This window comes from Octopus sinensis, linkage group LG5 (genome assembly GCF_006345805.1).
Source record: "Octopus sinensis linkage group LG5, ASM634580v1, whole genome shotgun sequence".
In the NCBI taxonomy this organism is placed as follows: domain Eukaryota; kingdom Metazoa; phylum Mollusca; class Cephalopoda; order Octopoda; family Octopodidae; genus Octopus; species Octopus sinensis.
The window spans coordinates 65088222-65106255 of record NC_043001.1 but is presented as its reverse complement, the minus strand read 5'-3'; the positions used below and the strand labels follow the sequence as shown (position 1 = coordinate 65106255).

The following is an 18034-nucleotide window of genomic DNA, read 5'->3' as shown; positions in this document are numbered from 1 at the left end:
CCTCTTACATTTGCTCTGTCATCTAAATCAGACAAACACTCGCTTTTCATCACCTGGACTACATTTCCCAGTTCCCGAGTGACATTCAGCACATACCTGGAGCAGAGAACGTGCCTGCTGATGCACTCTCTCATCTTCCTGTGTGTTCCCTTTCATTTCCTGCTGCAATCAATTTAGCTGCCATTGCACAGGATCAGCCAGCTCTGGACACTTTGGATTTAGCTTCTACCAAGCTGTCCTGTTACAAGTTTGCCTATCTCCCACTTCCATCTACTTAAGGTACCATTCTTTATAACACAGCTACTGGTTCTCCCAGATCATTTGTATCTGAGAACCACCAGCACTCTGTGTTTGATGCTTTGCATTCACTGTCACATCCTGGCATCACTGCCTCGGTGAAGCTTGTTACAGCTTGGTTTTTCTGGCCTAATATGCGCTGGATGATCATCGAGTTGGCACACTCTTGTGTAAAATGCCAGTGTTCTAAAACCCACAGACATATTCGTGCTCCTCTTGGACAGTTTTCTCCTCTGGAGACTCGCTTTCGCCATGTCCACATTGATCTGGTTGGACCATGGCCTGTCAGTCGCAGTTTCTCTTACATATTGACATGTGTCAATCAATTTCTCTTGTTGGCCAGAGGCCATTCCAATAGTGGACATTTCCACTGAGTCAGTTGCTTGAGCTTTCGTTTCTAACTAGATTGCTTGCTTTAGTGTCCCAGCTAAAATAACAACTGATTGCGGACGCCAGTTTGGGGCTTCCCTATTTCATGAATTATCAGGAATTCTAGATGTTCATCACATTCGTATGACCAGCCACCACCCAGCCTCCAATGGGATGGTCAAACATTTTCACAGGCAACTGAAGTCCACTCTATGCGCCACTCCTGATCTGCAGTCTTGGACAAAATTCCTGCCTATCATTCTTCTTGGTTGTCGCACTGTTGTTAAAGCAGACTTATGTTTCTCCTCTGCTGAACTCCTTTACGATACCACCCTGGCACTCCCTGGTACAATGTTAGCACCAGACAACTCATCGCCTCCTGATCCAACATCGTATGTCACCAGACTTCGCTAATTTTTCTCAAGTCTTCCACCCTTGCATCCGCGTGACCAGTCTATTCCCTCTCACGCCCCACCAGACATTGACAAATGGACTCATGTTTTTGTTCAGGATGATTCTGTCAAAGGACCTCTCATTTCTCCTTATAAGGGACCATTTCATGTGCTATCATGCACACCCAAAACTTCAATGACACCCCAAACATGCCCTCCTTTGATACTTTACAACCATCTACACATCCACCTGCACATGCACCTTTGACCACACCATCACCTACACCTTCGTCGCCACTACCTAACACAAACAAACCCTATGTCACCAAGACTGGTCGCACTGTGCATTGATCCAAAACACTCACTAAAACGAATTATATCTGACAATCTCTTTTGTGTTTCCTATGACAGACAATTGCTTTCTTGCATTACTGAACAATTCCAATACTCTGCCAGTGAAAATTTTGTCAAATTTTGTGCATGCCAATTTATATTTCTTGCAATTATTTTTCTATTTGACTTGTCACATTTTTGTACCATATCTTGTTGTTTGCGATCAGTTACCATCTTTGCTCTTTCTTGTGCCTGCTCCAGTTATTCTGTTTTCACACTGCCGTACTCAGTGAGGGAGCCCTTGTAGCGGCACAAGCAGTCAGTGCCATATTGGATGAGATCTCGCTGGAGCAAGATCTCATTTGCCATGCGCGAGATCACGAGGCTCGTGATGGCAAACTGGTTATAAGGGCACAACAAAAACAGATTTATTCTCTTATAAATTACATTTGTACTTAAAGACTTCTTTCCTTGCCTGCTGGAGCCTGAACTACACAAAGAACAATATTTAATGGGAGAAGGTGATATTCGCCCAATATCATAAACCTTGTCTCCCATTATAACAGTGAAAAGATAAAAAAAGAAAATAACCAGAAAAATTGGTTAAATTTTTTTTTTTTAGTTTAAAATAAAACAAAATAATAGGAAACAACTACATTGTGGATTTTCATTAAATTGTTACAATTCATTTTTGCTTTTCAAAATATCACAAGCAAGAGGGCAGAACATTTACTAAAACCCTGAAAATATAATTTAACAAAGCAGTATTCACAAAATGATATTCAATAAATCCTAATCAAAAATGGTATTTAAAAGATGGAACTCAATAAATGATACTTACTAAACTGCTTTCTTTGAAAGAGTTCACATCAGAAGCATGCCTGAGGTTGCATTTTCTTAGAGGATATGAAAAGACAAGATATTATAACATATCATAAATAACAACTAGCTTGCCACAGCACCAAAATTTGGAACCAAAATTTGTATAACATTATAAATAGTATGATTTGTTAAATGGACAATAACATCTATCCCATATAAGAATACAGTGGATATTCTTGCCTAAATTACAGTATGTCAGAAAAATTTCAGGATGATCATAGCTGGATTACCTTAAGTCATCGGTGTACTTGATCAAATTGACTTGATGTCAATCCTTTTGATTTCACCTACCTGAGACAGTCTCTGGTTCAATAATATAAATTTTCTGTTGTAAAGTGAGCTAAATTAAAATCTTCCATCACAATTTCAAGTCAATTTATGTTCCAAATTAAAAGACTCCGCCGGTTACGACGACGAGGGTCCCAGCTGATACGATCAACGGAACAGCTTGCTCATGAAATTAACGTGCAAATGGCTGAGCATTCCACAGACACGTGTACCCTTAACGTAGTTCTCGGGGATAATCAGCGTGACACAGAGAGTGACAAGGCTGACCCTTTGAAATACAAGTACAACTCATTTTTGCCAGCTGAGTGGACTGGAGCAACGTGAAATAAAGTGTCTTGCTCAAGGACACAACGCGTCGCCGGGAATCGAACTCACAACCTTACGATCATGAGTCGAATGCCCTAACCACTAAGCCACGCGCCCTCACAGTCTGAAGGATATTGTTGTGGAGAAAACTGACACCCCTGCACATGACTGTCAGTGGACTAGGCAAGTCTATAAATAGATGAGCCAGTAATGAGTTGAGGTCGAAATGTGAGAGCATTAGTCTCGTAACTGATTCAGTGTTGGAGTGTTATTGTGCAAACGGTTATAATAAGTTAACCAACTCTTGTTACACTGTTTATTGTTATACAGTTATATTTGGTATTGTGATATATTGTTACACACACACCATATATCATCAATGACGATATAACAATTGGTAATGAGAAGTATTTGAGATTCACTTGAATTATTGCAAACTGTATATTTTTTGTTTATGAGAACAAAAAATTCATCTTGTTTATCATGGAAGAATTATAATCAACCGTGATAGAGTTGCAAAAACAGCAACACAAGGTTTTACAGGTTCTCCTCAAGGAAACAAAAAAATGCTACAAATGCATTTAGACCAGATTCATTGGCAAGCTCCATCAACAAATTTAGATATAATCCAGACAAAGGTGTCTCGTTTGCTGCTTATTATAGTCATTTTGAGGAAATATTGAAGCATATTCAGACTGGAAAGAAGACCAGAAGACTAGCTTTTGCTAAGAAAATTAGCACCAGTGAAACATGAAAAGTATATTAATTATATACAACACCCAAAATCTGGAGAATTATGATTTGAAGATACAATAAGCACACTATCAAAACTTTTTAGTGAAAAAAGATCTTTGTTCAACACGAAATGGTCCTGTTTAAATTTGACAAAAACATGTAGAGGCTGACTTACTATGCCAGAATAGTAAACCAGGAGTGTGAAAAGTTCAAGTTAAAGAAACTATCAATGGATATTGAACCATGATATTACTCTTCAACAGATATCAGAAGACTGCCAACGGATAATAAATCTTAAACATGACAATGAGAAAATACATGAACGTGATATATCAAACATACAGGCTATAAGACCAAAGAAAATCATTAGAAAGTGCAAAGTGGATGCACAAGATGTAGTCAAATACATGACCAGTATGACTGTTTGTTCAAAAAACTTAAATGTTTCAGTTGTGGTTTTCAAGGTTACAAAAGTTCTCATTGTCGCACAAAAATAAGGAAAGGATCCAAAAATGATGCATACAGGAAACATAATAAAAATTTATACAGTGTGTCTGAAAATGATAAGGATAATGAAATACTTAGAAAGTTTGTAAACATGAAAATAAATGGAACAAACATCAGATTACAGCTCAATACTGGGAGTGGTATAACCATATTAAATGATAAAACATGAAGTGCATTAGATAAACTGGTACTAAGTAAAACTACAATAGCTGCAAGAGGTGTTTCAGGAAGAAAATTACTGTTTAGAGGTGAATTCAATTGCAATATGGCTTTCCGAGGCAGAACAATAAAAGCAAAGGCTTATGTGCTAAATAACACCAATAATTTATTTGGAATGAATTGGATGGAGAAATTTGATCTCTGGGATTTACCCATTAACCACTATTGCAAAAATATAATAGGTACAGGCACAAGTTCTAACACTGACTCAGATAAATTGCAAAAAGAATTAAAGAAAGTATTCCCAGATGTGTTTTCACATGAACTAGGTACATGTTTGAAAACAAAGCAAAATTTGAGATAAAAGAGAATACAGTATCAATTTTTAAACCAAAAATAAATGTGCCACCATACACAGCATTAGAACAGATAAACTTAGAGATACAAGAAAAAATTGGAGTTATTCAAAAAGTAGAATATTCTCAATGAGCATCACTAACTGTGTACGTTAAGAAAAAGAATAAAATCAGAGTGTGTGCTGATTTTTCCGCTAGGTTAAACAAATGTCTTAAAATGTTCAACTATCTGCTACCTACTCCAGAAGACAAAATTAAATAGTGGCAAGATATTTTAATAGATTGGGTTTTTCTAATATATATCTATAAATTAAAGTAGATAAAGAATGCTCTAAATACCTAACAATTAACACTCATAAAGAACTGTATAAATACAACAGGCTATCATTTAGCATAAAAGTCACACCAGTAATCTTCTAACAGATTATGGATGCGGTGTTAGTGGACTGTGATTTCACAATTGCATATCTCAATGACATATTGATTAAGAGTGAATCAAGAAGTCTGCATACACAACATGTGAATAAGGTATTCTCACCATGAAGAATACACACCACAAAGAAATGATCAAGCTCAATAACGATCTGTAAAGCAACAACTACTCCAAAAGTATACTATCCACTCCAATTATGAAGAAGAGAGAGGATAAGGCCAATAAACTGTCCACAGTCTGTCTCCCCTATGTGAAAGGCCTCTCCAAAAAGATACAAAAGATATGCGGTCCATATGACAGGACAGTATTCAAGAGTAATACAACACTTCACAAATATCTCCGAGTAAAACCACCAATAGAAGAGAATATGACCAAAGACTGCGTGTACTCCATCCCATGCAGTTGTGGTAGAAACATGCCACCCCCTCAGAATAAGGGTAGATAAACATCGCAAAGCTGTGACACGAGGAGATATTGATAAATCAGGTATAGCTGATCATTTATGGAAAATGGAGACCACCTCCTCCTGTGGGATGAAATTAAAATAATAGACAGAGAACACCACTGGAAAATACAAAAACTAAAAGAAGCAGTACATTTGCTAGAACACAACAACCTCCTAAGCAGACCGAGTGCAGATATGAGCAGCAAATAGGAACCGGTATTAAGGAAGGATAGGAAAATATTAGATTTATAAGCCCTAAAATTCACTCCATAATTGCCCAGGGATATATGGCATAGTGGTTAAGAGTGCAGGCTACTAACCCCAAGATTCTGAGTTCAAAGGCTGGAGGGTATATCAGCTGAAAAGCCGTGTTAGTAACAAACAAGATGAGGACAAATATCTGTTGAATGTAAATAATGTAAAAGCATTTTGTGTTATGTGATTAATGAATTGCCTGTAACTTTTGAAGAAATTAAAGCCAAAGCACCAAAAGATGACTATGAAAGAAAATAAAGTAAATATATGCCAGATATACTGTATAAATTTTTATTACATTTCCTTTTTTATTACATTTTTGGATGTGACCTTAAAAGAAAATAAAGTAAATATATGCCGGACTGAAAATTTAAATTCAAACTCATATTCTGTATGCGACAACATTCTAATGTATGCACAGAGGATTGTTGTACCATTTCCATTGCAAAAAAGAATTCTGAAAGATTTTCATGTTGGACATCCAGGAATGTCCTGCATGAAAGCACTTATGAGAAGCTATGTGTATTGGCTGAAGATGGATAAAAATATTGAAGATCTGCTGAGGCTGCACTCTGACAACAAAATCGCCTATTGTAAGACATCAACTATAGTCAAAGACTGAGACACCGTGGTCCAGGCTTCACATAGACTTCACAGGCCCACTATATAGAAACTATTTTCTTGTAGTAGTGGATAGTTACACAAAATGGCCAGAAGTAAATGTAGATATCCTATGTATCTACAATAATTGATTTCTTCCATGAGATATTTTCTCAATATGGTATACTAGATACCATTGTAATGGGATAACTGTGATAATGGGACACAGTTTACAGGATCTCAGTTCAGAGATGTCTGCCAGATGTTCCAAATTGATCATGTATCCATGCCACCATATCACCCACGGTCAAATGGTCAGGTGGAACGGTTGTTGAACACTTTCAAGAGGGCACTAAGAAAAGTGAACAACAGAAGGATTTATGACCTGGCATTAATAAAATTTCTAAGGGTATATAGAGTTACTGCAAACCCAAATGCACCATCTAGTAAATCTAGAACTAATGTTCATGAGAAAGACTAAGCCCTTATTCAACAAACTGTTGTCAAGCAGAGAAAAAAAACTTGAAATGACAATAATGACAAAAGCACAATAACAAAAAGTTTTAAAGTAGGCGAAAAGTGCTTTTTAAAATATACAGATATGGGAAACAATCATGGGAAGATGGTATTATTTGTAATAGAATTGGGAAAATGATCTATATAGTAAAATAGGCAAAAAGACAATGGTTCAATTTCAAAAGATATGCAAACCAGTTGAGAAAAAGATACACCGAGGATAATAATAAAAGAATTGAAGAACCAATGGATTTTATGTACACTATGTTCGGCGTATCATTACCAGATGAAATTGACACATCTATTCGGAGTAGTATTAGGAGGAAATTTCCAGAGCCTTTAATGGTTTGCTCAAAGAGGAAAAAGTATTGAACTCTGTTCGGAGTTGATTTTTTTTTTTAAAGGGGAGATGTGGGGGAGAAATAAATAAAAAAATAAATGTATTCACCTACACTCTACAAGAAGTGTATAGTTTAAAGGGGAGATGTGAAGTGAATAGACACCCCCACACATGACTGTCAATGGACTGGACAATCTATAAATAGATGAGCCAGTAGATAGTTGAGGTTGAACTGTGAGAGCATTAGTCTCGTTATTGATTCTGCGTTATTGTGTTATTGTGCAAACGGTTATAAGGTAACCAACTCTTGTTACATTGCTTATTGTTATACGGTTAAATTTGATACAGTGATATACTATTACACACACACACACACACATCATATATTGTCACTGACATCATAACAGATATTTCGCTGGTTCACAAGGAAACAGAAATAACAAAATTACATACTGTTTCTTTGTGGATGACTTGAAACTACATGCAAAGAATATGCACAAGATGAAAAAGAGCCTTGACCTGGTTACAACATTCTCAAAGGATATAGGGTTGGAGTTTGGCCAGGATAAATGCTGTTATATGAAAAGAGGGAAACTGTAAACCAGACTAGTAACATCTCCATCAATGACTTGACTGTTTCTCCTATATCAGATATGGAATGTTACAGGTATATAGGGGTAGATGAAAACATCTTACAATAGCACCTGTAACAAAACACGTGTCACTAAAAAATATTACAGCTGAATAAGGAAAATTTGGACCTCAGAACTCTCTGCATGCAATAAAACAGTGTCCCACAATGTAATTGCAATGCCAGTACTCATACCAGCATTTGGGCTGCTTGAATGGATGCTTGATGAGATCCAAGCCATTGATGTGAAAATCTGGAAGATACAAACAAGCACACATAATTTCCACATCAACAGTGATATAGACTGCCTATATCTAAAATGAAAACAAGACAGCAGAGGCTTAACATCAATCCAAAATACCATTGAATGTTGTATCATATCCCTTTGGCAGAATCTTTTAACCACTAGGTGTCGAAGTGCATCCTATGACCAAGTTTGAATACATGAGGCTGAAACATCATAAGACTTGGAAGGCAGCTTCCTGAGCAGCATTCCTTGTCTGATAACCTTAAATACATGCCCAAAGAAGTCACATGGCTCTACTGCAATGTAGCATCAGATTAAAGGATGAGCATATACGAGCAGAAGACCATACATGCATATGTTAGTAGAAAGCTTAGAGATGATAGTAACATTGATCATCAAAGCAGTCTATCATGAAGTAAAAACTGGATTACTGCCTCCCATTTTGAAGGGTATGCATTTGCAATCCAGTAACAGGAAATATCAACCAAATATCTCATGCACAAAAGGGACAGAGATGCAGACTTTATGGAGTTAACACCAAAGATACCACCCACATCATAAGCAGTTGTTCAAAAATATCATCACGGTATTATCTACCAGAGTTCATTATGGTGCATTGCTTGTGACTTCGGCATTCCTGAGCATTTCGTCAATGCCTTTCAGAGCCTTTACTGCGAGTCTAGATGCTGTGTTCAAATGGAGACAGGCTGCATCAACTACTTTACCATTGAGACTGGTGTACAGCAAGGGTGCATTCTATCCCCTCTCCTATTTCTTATAGCAATTGACTTTGTCATGCATGGGGTGATGCGCCAACACAGATTTGGGATTCTCTGGTATGGGTTGGGGTGCCTGACTGACCTTGACTTCACCAAATTACATTACACTCCTCAGACCGATGAAGAATGTCATTCACACATTGACAGACAGATTGGAATGGGAGACAACCAAGATCAGACTCTGCATAAGTGCAAACAAGACAAAGATCATGAGGACTGGATATGTTGATGGGAACAACAATGGCATCTCCTTGACGACTGGACAACACCAAATCAAGGAAGTTGATGAGTTCACATATTTGGGCAGCATCGTGGCCAATGATGGAGATACCAAATACGACATTGCCTGCCAGATTGGAAAGGCCTTGGTTGTCTTTCAAAGACTCAAACCTAATCTGGGCAGGCAGGGCGATCTCCACCAAGACCAAAGTGCACCTCTTCCATTCTGTGGAAGTCACCGCATAGCAAGAGAAAACAAGGGCAACCTAAAGTGACTTGGCACTGCACCTTCATTGATGACCTCAAAGCCATTGACATTTCATGGGATGAAGCTGAAATCGCCACGGTCAACCAACCATGTTGGAGAAACCTTTCCACCCAATGTGCCACACAGCACAGGAGGACCTAAGATTAAAATTATCTACCGGTGAGAGATGATGTTGTAGCAAGGACACTGTATAATGAGATCCGTCGAAAGGATAACTCTGAGGACACTAAAAATAAGAACCCACAGTATGGTGGAAGTCATAACCACTCATAATAAAAAAGAGTACTGATGGAATGTCCCAGTGAAAACCTCAATAAAATATAAACACAATAGACCTGATATAATAATTTGGGACAGAGAAGAGAAACTGTACAGTTGTGGAAATCAGCTACCCAGTAGGTAGGTGAAGATCAGTGAAAACAGAATATCTATGCTGAGCTATTGAGAAATCTGCAGTTACTCTATCCAGATTACAAATTGCTTAGGGAAGGTTCAACAGTACCTCCAGGTAAATTTGATGATACCTGTAATTATTGGAGTTCTGGGATATGTAACATACTTCCTAAATACCAATCTTGAGAAATTAGGTTTCTCAAAACCAGAAAGGAGAAAGCTAATTTGAAGACTACAGATCTAAGCCATCACAGGAACATAAAAATCTGTAAAACTTTCCAGAAGTTTATCATTTAAGTATATATGAGCATGTCTAGGTATGCAAGTATATGCATGAGAAGACATACATAAAACAAAACATACAAATCTGTACATATATATACACACATACATACATACATGCATGCATGCATGCGTGCATACATACATACATACATACATACATACATACATACATACATACATACATACACAAAAAAATACCCTGTTGTTGATGTTGAAATTCCAATAAAGGAGCCTTGGATCTAGGTTAGAAACTGGCTCTTTCTCTATTGGCAACAAATCTTGAAATAAAACTGAATAATGACAGACAGACATATCATAATCATCATCATCATCATTTAATGTCCATTTTCCATGCTGGCAAGGGTTGGATGTTCTTCCTCATCATGCAGTTATTTCTGATAAGAAACTTTGCAAAGTGTGCATTGTATTTGATTGTGCAACAAAATATCAGGGCAAATCTCTCAATGAACATTACAGACAAAGCCTGACCTATTTAGCAAACTTTTGCATGTATTGTTGAGATTTAGACAGCATCACTATTCCATTATAGCTGACATTGAATCTATGTACCATCAAGTCAAGATTCCACTGGAAGATAGAGATGCTTTGAGATTTTTGTGGTATCAAGGTGGTGAGGTTGTTCGCTATCACATGACATCACATTTGTTTGGGGGGGGGGGGTAGTAGTTCTACCTATGCTATTAAATGGATTGTTGCAGAATGTGAAGATGCCAGTACATTAGCAATTGATTTAATTGACAAGTCATTCTATGTAGATGATTTATAGAAATCTATAGAAGATAAAGACAAAGCTAGAACAATTCTGCGTGAAGTTCCCTTGGTTTTAGCTAGTGGTGGTTTCAATCTCATAAAATTTATTGTCAAATATAGTCAGTTGTTGGAAGAAATTCTAGAGAAACCCAGGGCAAAAGAGGTGAAGAGATTCAATTGGAAAGGTACTTAGTTTAAAATGGAATATCATGTCAATGCTTTTGCCTTTGAGGTCAATGTAGAAATAAATCAGATAGTCGTGAGGAGGAAAATGTTGAGCATTGTGTCATTGATGTATGACTCACTTGGCTTTGTTGGTCCCCAGATATTATTGGGCAAATTGATTTTTCAGGATGCTACCCATTAGAAATATGATTGGGATGAACCAGTTTCTTTGGGACTTTGTGTGCAGTGGTTGGAAACATTGGAGTTTCTCAATCAAGTGTAAATTCCGCACCGTAATAAACCACTGGGTTTTGATGAGGCATATTTGGAATTATATCATTTTTCAGATGCAAGCCTGTCAGCCTACAGTTGTTGTAGCTATATCAGGTATGTCAACAAGTTTGGAAAGATCCCTACACAGCTTATCACAAGCAAAAGTAGAGTTGCACCTCTCAAACAATGTACCATACCATGACTGGAATTACAAGCAGCCGCTTTGTCAGTCACAGTTAACACTCTCCTGAGAAAGGGATTGGAAATTAGAATTGATCAGATGTTCTTTTGGTTAGATTCGAAAGTAGTTTTGGCTTACATTATAAATGAAACCAAACGATTCCAGATATTTATAGAAAATAGAGTTAGTCTTATCAGTGGCATTATGTGTCAAGGACATTGTTAGTCGAGGTCTGGTGTTTGGCAAATTAGATAGCAACTATACAAGAATAGTGGGGAATTGTTATTGGGTGATGTGGAGATCAGAAAAGACCCAATTAGGATGTGCAATGATCATAGGTAGTATGAATCCTATAGATGGGATCATGGAACATTATTCAGACTGATGTAGGATGAAACGTGCTTTAGCATGGTTGCTTCAATTTGCAAAAATGTGCAAAAACAGAAATGTCAAACAGGAACTTTTATGCATTGAAGAAATCCAGCTTACAGAGTTGTCTCTGATCATGAGAGCTCAGCAAATACATTATGGAGACAAATTAGATAGTTTATTGGGGAAAAAATGTATCAGCAAATCCAGTTCCCTCAGATCACTCCACCCGTTTCTGGATGATGATGGTATTCTCAGGGTAGGTGGTAGATTGGTTGAGTCTACAGCTGAAATCAAGAATCCGGTTATAATATCAGGTAAACATGTCATTGCTGAGTGTATTGCTGCTTATTTTTACAGAAAAGCTCATGTAGGGAGAGAATGGACTTTATGACTTATCAGGCAGCATTATTGGATTACAGGTGACAGATCTGTTGTCAAGAAAGTTATCTGTTCATGTGTTGTTTGTAGGAAATTATTTGCCAAGCCAGCTCTTAAATTATGGCAAATCTCCCCAGGGAGAGAGTTGAATCAGACAAACCTCCTTTTACATACATTGGTGTAGATGTCTTTGGGCATTTCATGGTCAAAGTCAATTGTTCAGAAGTAAAGCATTACAGTTGTATGTTCACATGTCTTGTGACTAGAGCAGTACATATTGAGATGTTACATAGTCTAGACACCGAATCTTTCATCAATCATTTTCACAGATTTATATTTAGAATGGGTCACCCACAGAAGGTTTACTCAGACAATGGTACAAACTTTGTTGGGGCTAGAGCTGAGTTAAAAAGGGGTTTACAGAAGTTATCTCAGACTGATATTCAAGCTTATGCATTGAAATAAAACATAAATCGGTGTTTTAATCCACCAGCAGCTTCTCATATGGGGAGAGCTTGGGAACGCATGATAGGTTGTGCTCGGAGAGTTATGGAAAGGTTACTGTCTGGTCCTGTTAGACTCACTGATGAAATTCTAGAGACAGTGTTCGCAGAGGTTGAATCTATTTTGAATGGTAGACTGCTAACAAAAGTAAGTGACAATCCAAAAGATCCTTCTCCGTTAACACCCAATCATTTACTTTTGCTTAGGGAAGGTTCAACAGTACCTCCAGGTAAATTTGATGAAAGGGACACTTTTTGTAGAAGATGGAAACATGTACATTTAGCAGATCAATTCTGGTCTAAATTATTAAAATTGTATTTACCTGATTTACATAAACGGGTCAAGTGGACAGAATTACATAGGAATATATCAGTTGGAGATCTAGTGCTCATGCCAGGAGAAAACACTCCATGGAATTTATGGCCTATGGCAGTAGTATAGGAGCTAGCCAAAGGAAGGGACAGACATGCTAGATCTGTTAAGTTGAAAACTAAGTCTAGTTAATTAGAGTGGCTGATTACCAAAATCATTTTACTTGAGGGTGCTGGCGAGCATTTGAGTAAATAGTTGTACCGTTGCAGTGTGTTTGTTATCTGTAGAGTCAATATACATATTTCCATTAGTATTTATCAGTAAATACTTCATGGTTTGTGGGGAGGGGTGTTTTCACAACTTGTCGGAAGTGAATCACTTCCAGTTAGTATCTGGGATCAAGGTTGTTTTGTTTTCAGAAAAACAGGTGGGGTCTTTTTGCATCCATCTATATCTCGGGAAACACGCTGTCATCCCTGAATGTTCTCCTTCTTTGGTTATTTCATATTACTGCAAATATGGCTTTGTACAAGTGTGACCAATTTTCTGTTACTTCTAGAATGATGAGCCGACAAAGTTTTCGTAAGATAATTTAAATATATGTAGTTGTTTTCCTTATATTAATCTGAGACATATAATGATGTGTAGATAACTGTATATCCATGGGTGAAAGTGTTTGGTGTATCCAACATTTTTTACTCATTTGGTACTTTTCGTCCATGTGTGTCAGTCATAATCAACATGTTGAATGTATTTTGTAATCAAACTTTGTTACAAGAAAGTTGTATATCAGAAAGTCAAATATCAGTAAAACCCTGTTCAAATAATTTTTGTATTTAAGTTTGTCTCATTTTCGTATTTTTCTTATTTTGTAGTCTACTGTACATTTGCCATACATTTGTATAAACAAGCTGTACACCTACTCATATGTTACATGATGTAACATATGAGTAAAAAATAAATGGCTCCAAAAGTTTAAACCATTGTTCGCCTTTGTTATCACAGTGGTGATTGTGACCCCGCTCACCTATATTTCTACACAAAGCAGTAACAGAGACAGAAACAAATATAGGTATATCAAATACTATACAATATAAATTTTCCATTTATTAAAATTTTCTCCACTTCCAGAGAATGTTTCACAATTACCACATGGCAATTAAGGCCATTTCAGCTTGTGAAGGGGAAATAATCTCAAAAATGATGAATCCTCCAAAATGACAGGGTATTAAGGAAAATAACAGAAACATTGTCTAGTGGTAAGAGCACAGTTGGGGACACATGTTTCTGCTTTGTCAGCATGACAATTATCTGACCCTGTTTCCAGCAGCCAAGAGACTTACATATATACAAAAAAGCAGAATACATTTATAGCCTCAATAATTTGCATGAATTAAACAAAAGTGAACTAACAGAAATAACTCAATGTGGCCAGTATTATGATTTTGATCACACAGAAAATACAGGTGTATCAAATACCATACAACATAAATTCTTGATTTATTGAAATTATCTCTATCTCCAGAGAATATAGCACAATTTGCCAACTCATTTGAATTCTCCCTCCCAATCATCATCATCATTATCTTTATCATCGTTTAACATCTGTTTTCCATGCTAGCATTGGTGGTATGGTTCGACTGGGGTCTGGGAAGCCAGGAGGCTGCACCAGGCTCCGGTCTGATCTGGCAATGTTTCTACAGCTGGATGCCCTCCCTAACACCAACCACTCTGTGAGTGTAATGGGTGCTTTTTACATGCCACTAGCACGGAAGCCAGTCAAAGCAGCACTGGCATTGGCCATGTTCAGATGGTGCTTTTTATGTGCCACCGGCACGATTATCACAGCAACAAGTTCCATTTGATTTTCATTTTGATATTGATGTACTTGACTCAATAGGTCTCCTCAAGCATAGCAGGTCACCCTACGATCCAAGGTACTTTTGAATGGGCTGGAGCTGGTTATGCGAAACTGGTGTAGGATATAGCTGTGAACTCACTTTATTTGCCGAGTCTTTGCAGTCACAGCATATCTCCAGAGGTCTCAGTCTTTCGTCATTGCCTCTGAGAGGCCCAACGTTTGAAGGTCATGCTTCACTACCTCATCCCATGTCTTCCTGGGGCTACTTCTACTCTGGATTCCTTCAACTGTTTGGGAGTGGCACTTCTTCACACAGCTCTCCTCATCCATCTGTAGTACATGCGCAAACATCTCTCTTGCATGCTACATCCAATGCTTCTTATGTCCAGCATTTCTCTCAGGGTGCTTACACCCTGTTGTGTGTGCACACTGACATTACACATCCAGCAGATCATGCTAGCTTCCTTTCTTTTGAGCCTATGCATGTCCTCCACAGTCACAGCCCATGTTTCACTGTCGTGAATTCAAATGACGTGGCAAATTGTGCTATATTCTCCGGAGATAGAGATAATTTCAATAAATCAAGAATTTATGTTGTACGGTATTTGATACACCTGTATTTTCTGTGTGAAACATGGCAGTTCGCACACATGCATCATACAATCTACCTTTCACTCTGAGCGGGAGGCCCTTTGTCACCAGTAGGGGTAGAAGCTTTCTGAACTTTGCCAAGGCTATTCTTATTCTAGTGGTAACACTCTTTGAGCATCCACCCCCACTACAGAAATTGGTCACCTAGGTAGTGGAAGCTATCAACTACTTCTAGTCTCTCCCCCTGGCATGTGATGGAATCTGTTTTCTGAGCACCTGCGGTGTTTATTCCCCCTGTGAATCTAGTTCACACAAAAGCTATCTTCCCGGTTAATCTTCCTTTGATGTTGTTGCACCTCTTATGTGTCCATAGCTTACACTGGGTACATCTTATGGAGTTTCTACCAACACCTTTTCTACAAATCAAGCAGTGTGATGAGTTCACCTTCCTACTTACTAGAACTTTGGTCTTTGCTACATTGACTTTAAGGCCTTTTGATTGTAAACCTTGCTTCCACCCCTGAAATTTCTTCTCTAGTTCTGGTAGTGATTCTGCTATGAGGGCCAGTTGTCGAACCAGGAATATAGCATCAGTGATGCTTCTACCCGGAACAAAACTGAACGGCATCTCATCTTAATGAGATGCGCTATGACCCTCCCTATGACCTTCATCACCTGATCCAGCAGTTTGTTATCCCTGTAGTTATTTCTATCTAGAGCACCACCTTTAGCCTTGTAGCAGTTAACTATGGTGCTACTACGCCAGTCATTGGGTATGGCTCCATTTTGAACTACCTGGTTTACAATACGGGTGACTAGGCCGTAGCAAATACCACTAGATATTTTAAGCATCTCAGCAGTGATTCCTGATGGGTTAGGAGCTTTTCCTGGCTTCATACCCTTAATTGCTTTATCTACCAAGGAGCTGGTCAGCCTGTAATGACATGCATAAGATCCGGTCATCAAATCTAAGTAGAGACTTCAAACTTGAAATATTCAAAGCCACAGTCGAACCAATCCTACTATATGGCTCAGAGGCCTGGACGTTATCAAAGAAGCTTGAGAGGCGGTTGGATGGAACCTACACTCGCCTCCTTATGAGAGCTCAAAATCTCTCGTGGAAGCGCCATCCAACCAAAGTACAAATATATGGGAAATTACCACCTGTGTCATCTCTTGTGAAAGGTAGGAGAGTCCAGTTTGCTGGACATTGTTGTAGAGCTGAAAAAGAAGTAATTTCTACTCTTCTCCTCTGGAGGCCATCTGCTCGCAACACCAGAGGGCGCACACTCTCCTACCCTGATGTAATCTCCAGGGATACAGGCATCCAGCAACAGGACCTCCGTAATGCTATGATGGACCGTGAAGTCTGGCGCAACATGGTAAATTCCATTGTCTCGACCACGGTCGAACAATGATGATGATGAAGGAGCTATCTATTCGGATAGCTGGTCCCTCTACTGAGTCAACATTTGGCAGGCTCTCCTCCTCCCATTCATTCTCCACATTCAGCAGTCTTTCATAATGGCTTCTCCAAGCCTCCTTCTTTTCAGAATCATTAAAAGCAAGTGCACCATCATCCATGCAGACACATTTCTCTCCTGTGACATCACAATTTTCTCTCACACACTGTCTTGCAATCTGAAATACTTCAGTTCTTTGGTCCTCATGTCGCTGGACATTGGCAAACTTCTTCTTTTCTGCTTCGCCCTTGGCTATGTATACCTGCCACCCAGCCTCCTTTTGGGTTACCTGGTACAGTTCCCTGCTACCCCCACCAATGTTATTAGAAATGCTATCTTAGGCATTAAAAATATTTCTCAAATGAAAATTAGTTTTTTTTTTTCTGGTTATCTGCCAAGTATTAGGAACATGAACTGGTAGAAGACCCAATAACTTTACTCAGTTTTTAAATCATCTTGAAAATATTTTACATCATTTGTGATATAGCTGTCTCATTTTAACTCATTTGACACCTGTACAAGTAGTCAGAAACAGTTCTTTCATGTATTTTTTAATACTAGTACAAATCCATCACTATACAACTGTATAAAAATATTTCTAAATCATGCCTGTACAGTCATAAATTGTACAAATAAGGTTCAGATTAATTTTGTTGGTGATAATTAGTAACAGTTTGAATATTGTTGAACATTTATTTAGAATACTTTTCTTCATATTCAACAGAATAAGTATATTCATTGAAGAATATCTCATACTATAACTTCAAGATAAACAACATTCCTTGTCAAAGTTCTTTTTCTAGGAAAAAAAAAGCAAAATTATATGGTGACCTCTCACCTTATATACTCTGGTTGACCAATAATGCAGTCATTATTACTGAAGCTATGTATAATTTGCCTCGTACAGCATGGACAGTATGAGTTACCTCCCCATTTTCCCTTCCCTTATCCCTCCCCCTACCTCCAAATGTTTTTCCTGAAATAAGATGTTATGGACAGGCAGACGGAGTTCAGTGTTCCTTTTATAATGTAAGACATTAGCTGATATAAGATAAGAAAATAAGATTATATATTATATTATGTATATCATGGCACGCCGTCGGTTATGACGACGAGTTGATCTGATCA

The 18034-nt window shown here is 38.0% G+C and overlaps 1 protein-coding gene across 2 annotated transcripts in view; it reads right to left on the bottom strand.

Annotated features, from left to right (window-relative positions):
• Positions 1 to 18034, bottom strand: part of LOC115212170 — a 140292-nt gene that overhangs the window by 21941 nt on the left and 100317 nt on the right. For both annotated transcript variants that reach the window (XM_036502714.1, XM_036502713.1), the window contains exon 11: positions 2233 to 2287. In XM_036502714.1, coding sequence (XP_036358607.1) covers positions 2233 to 2287 — 55 coding nt within the window. The remainder of the gene's footprint in view (positions 1 to 2232; positions 2288 to 18034) is intronic.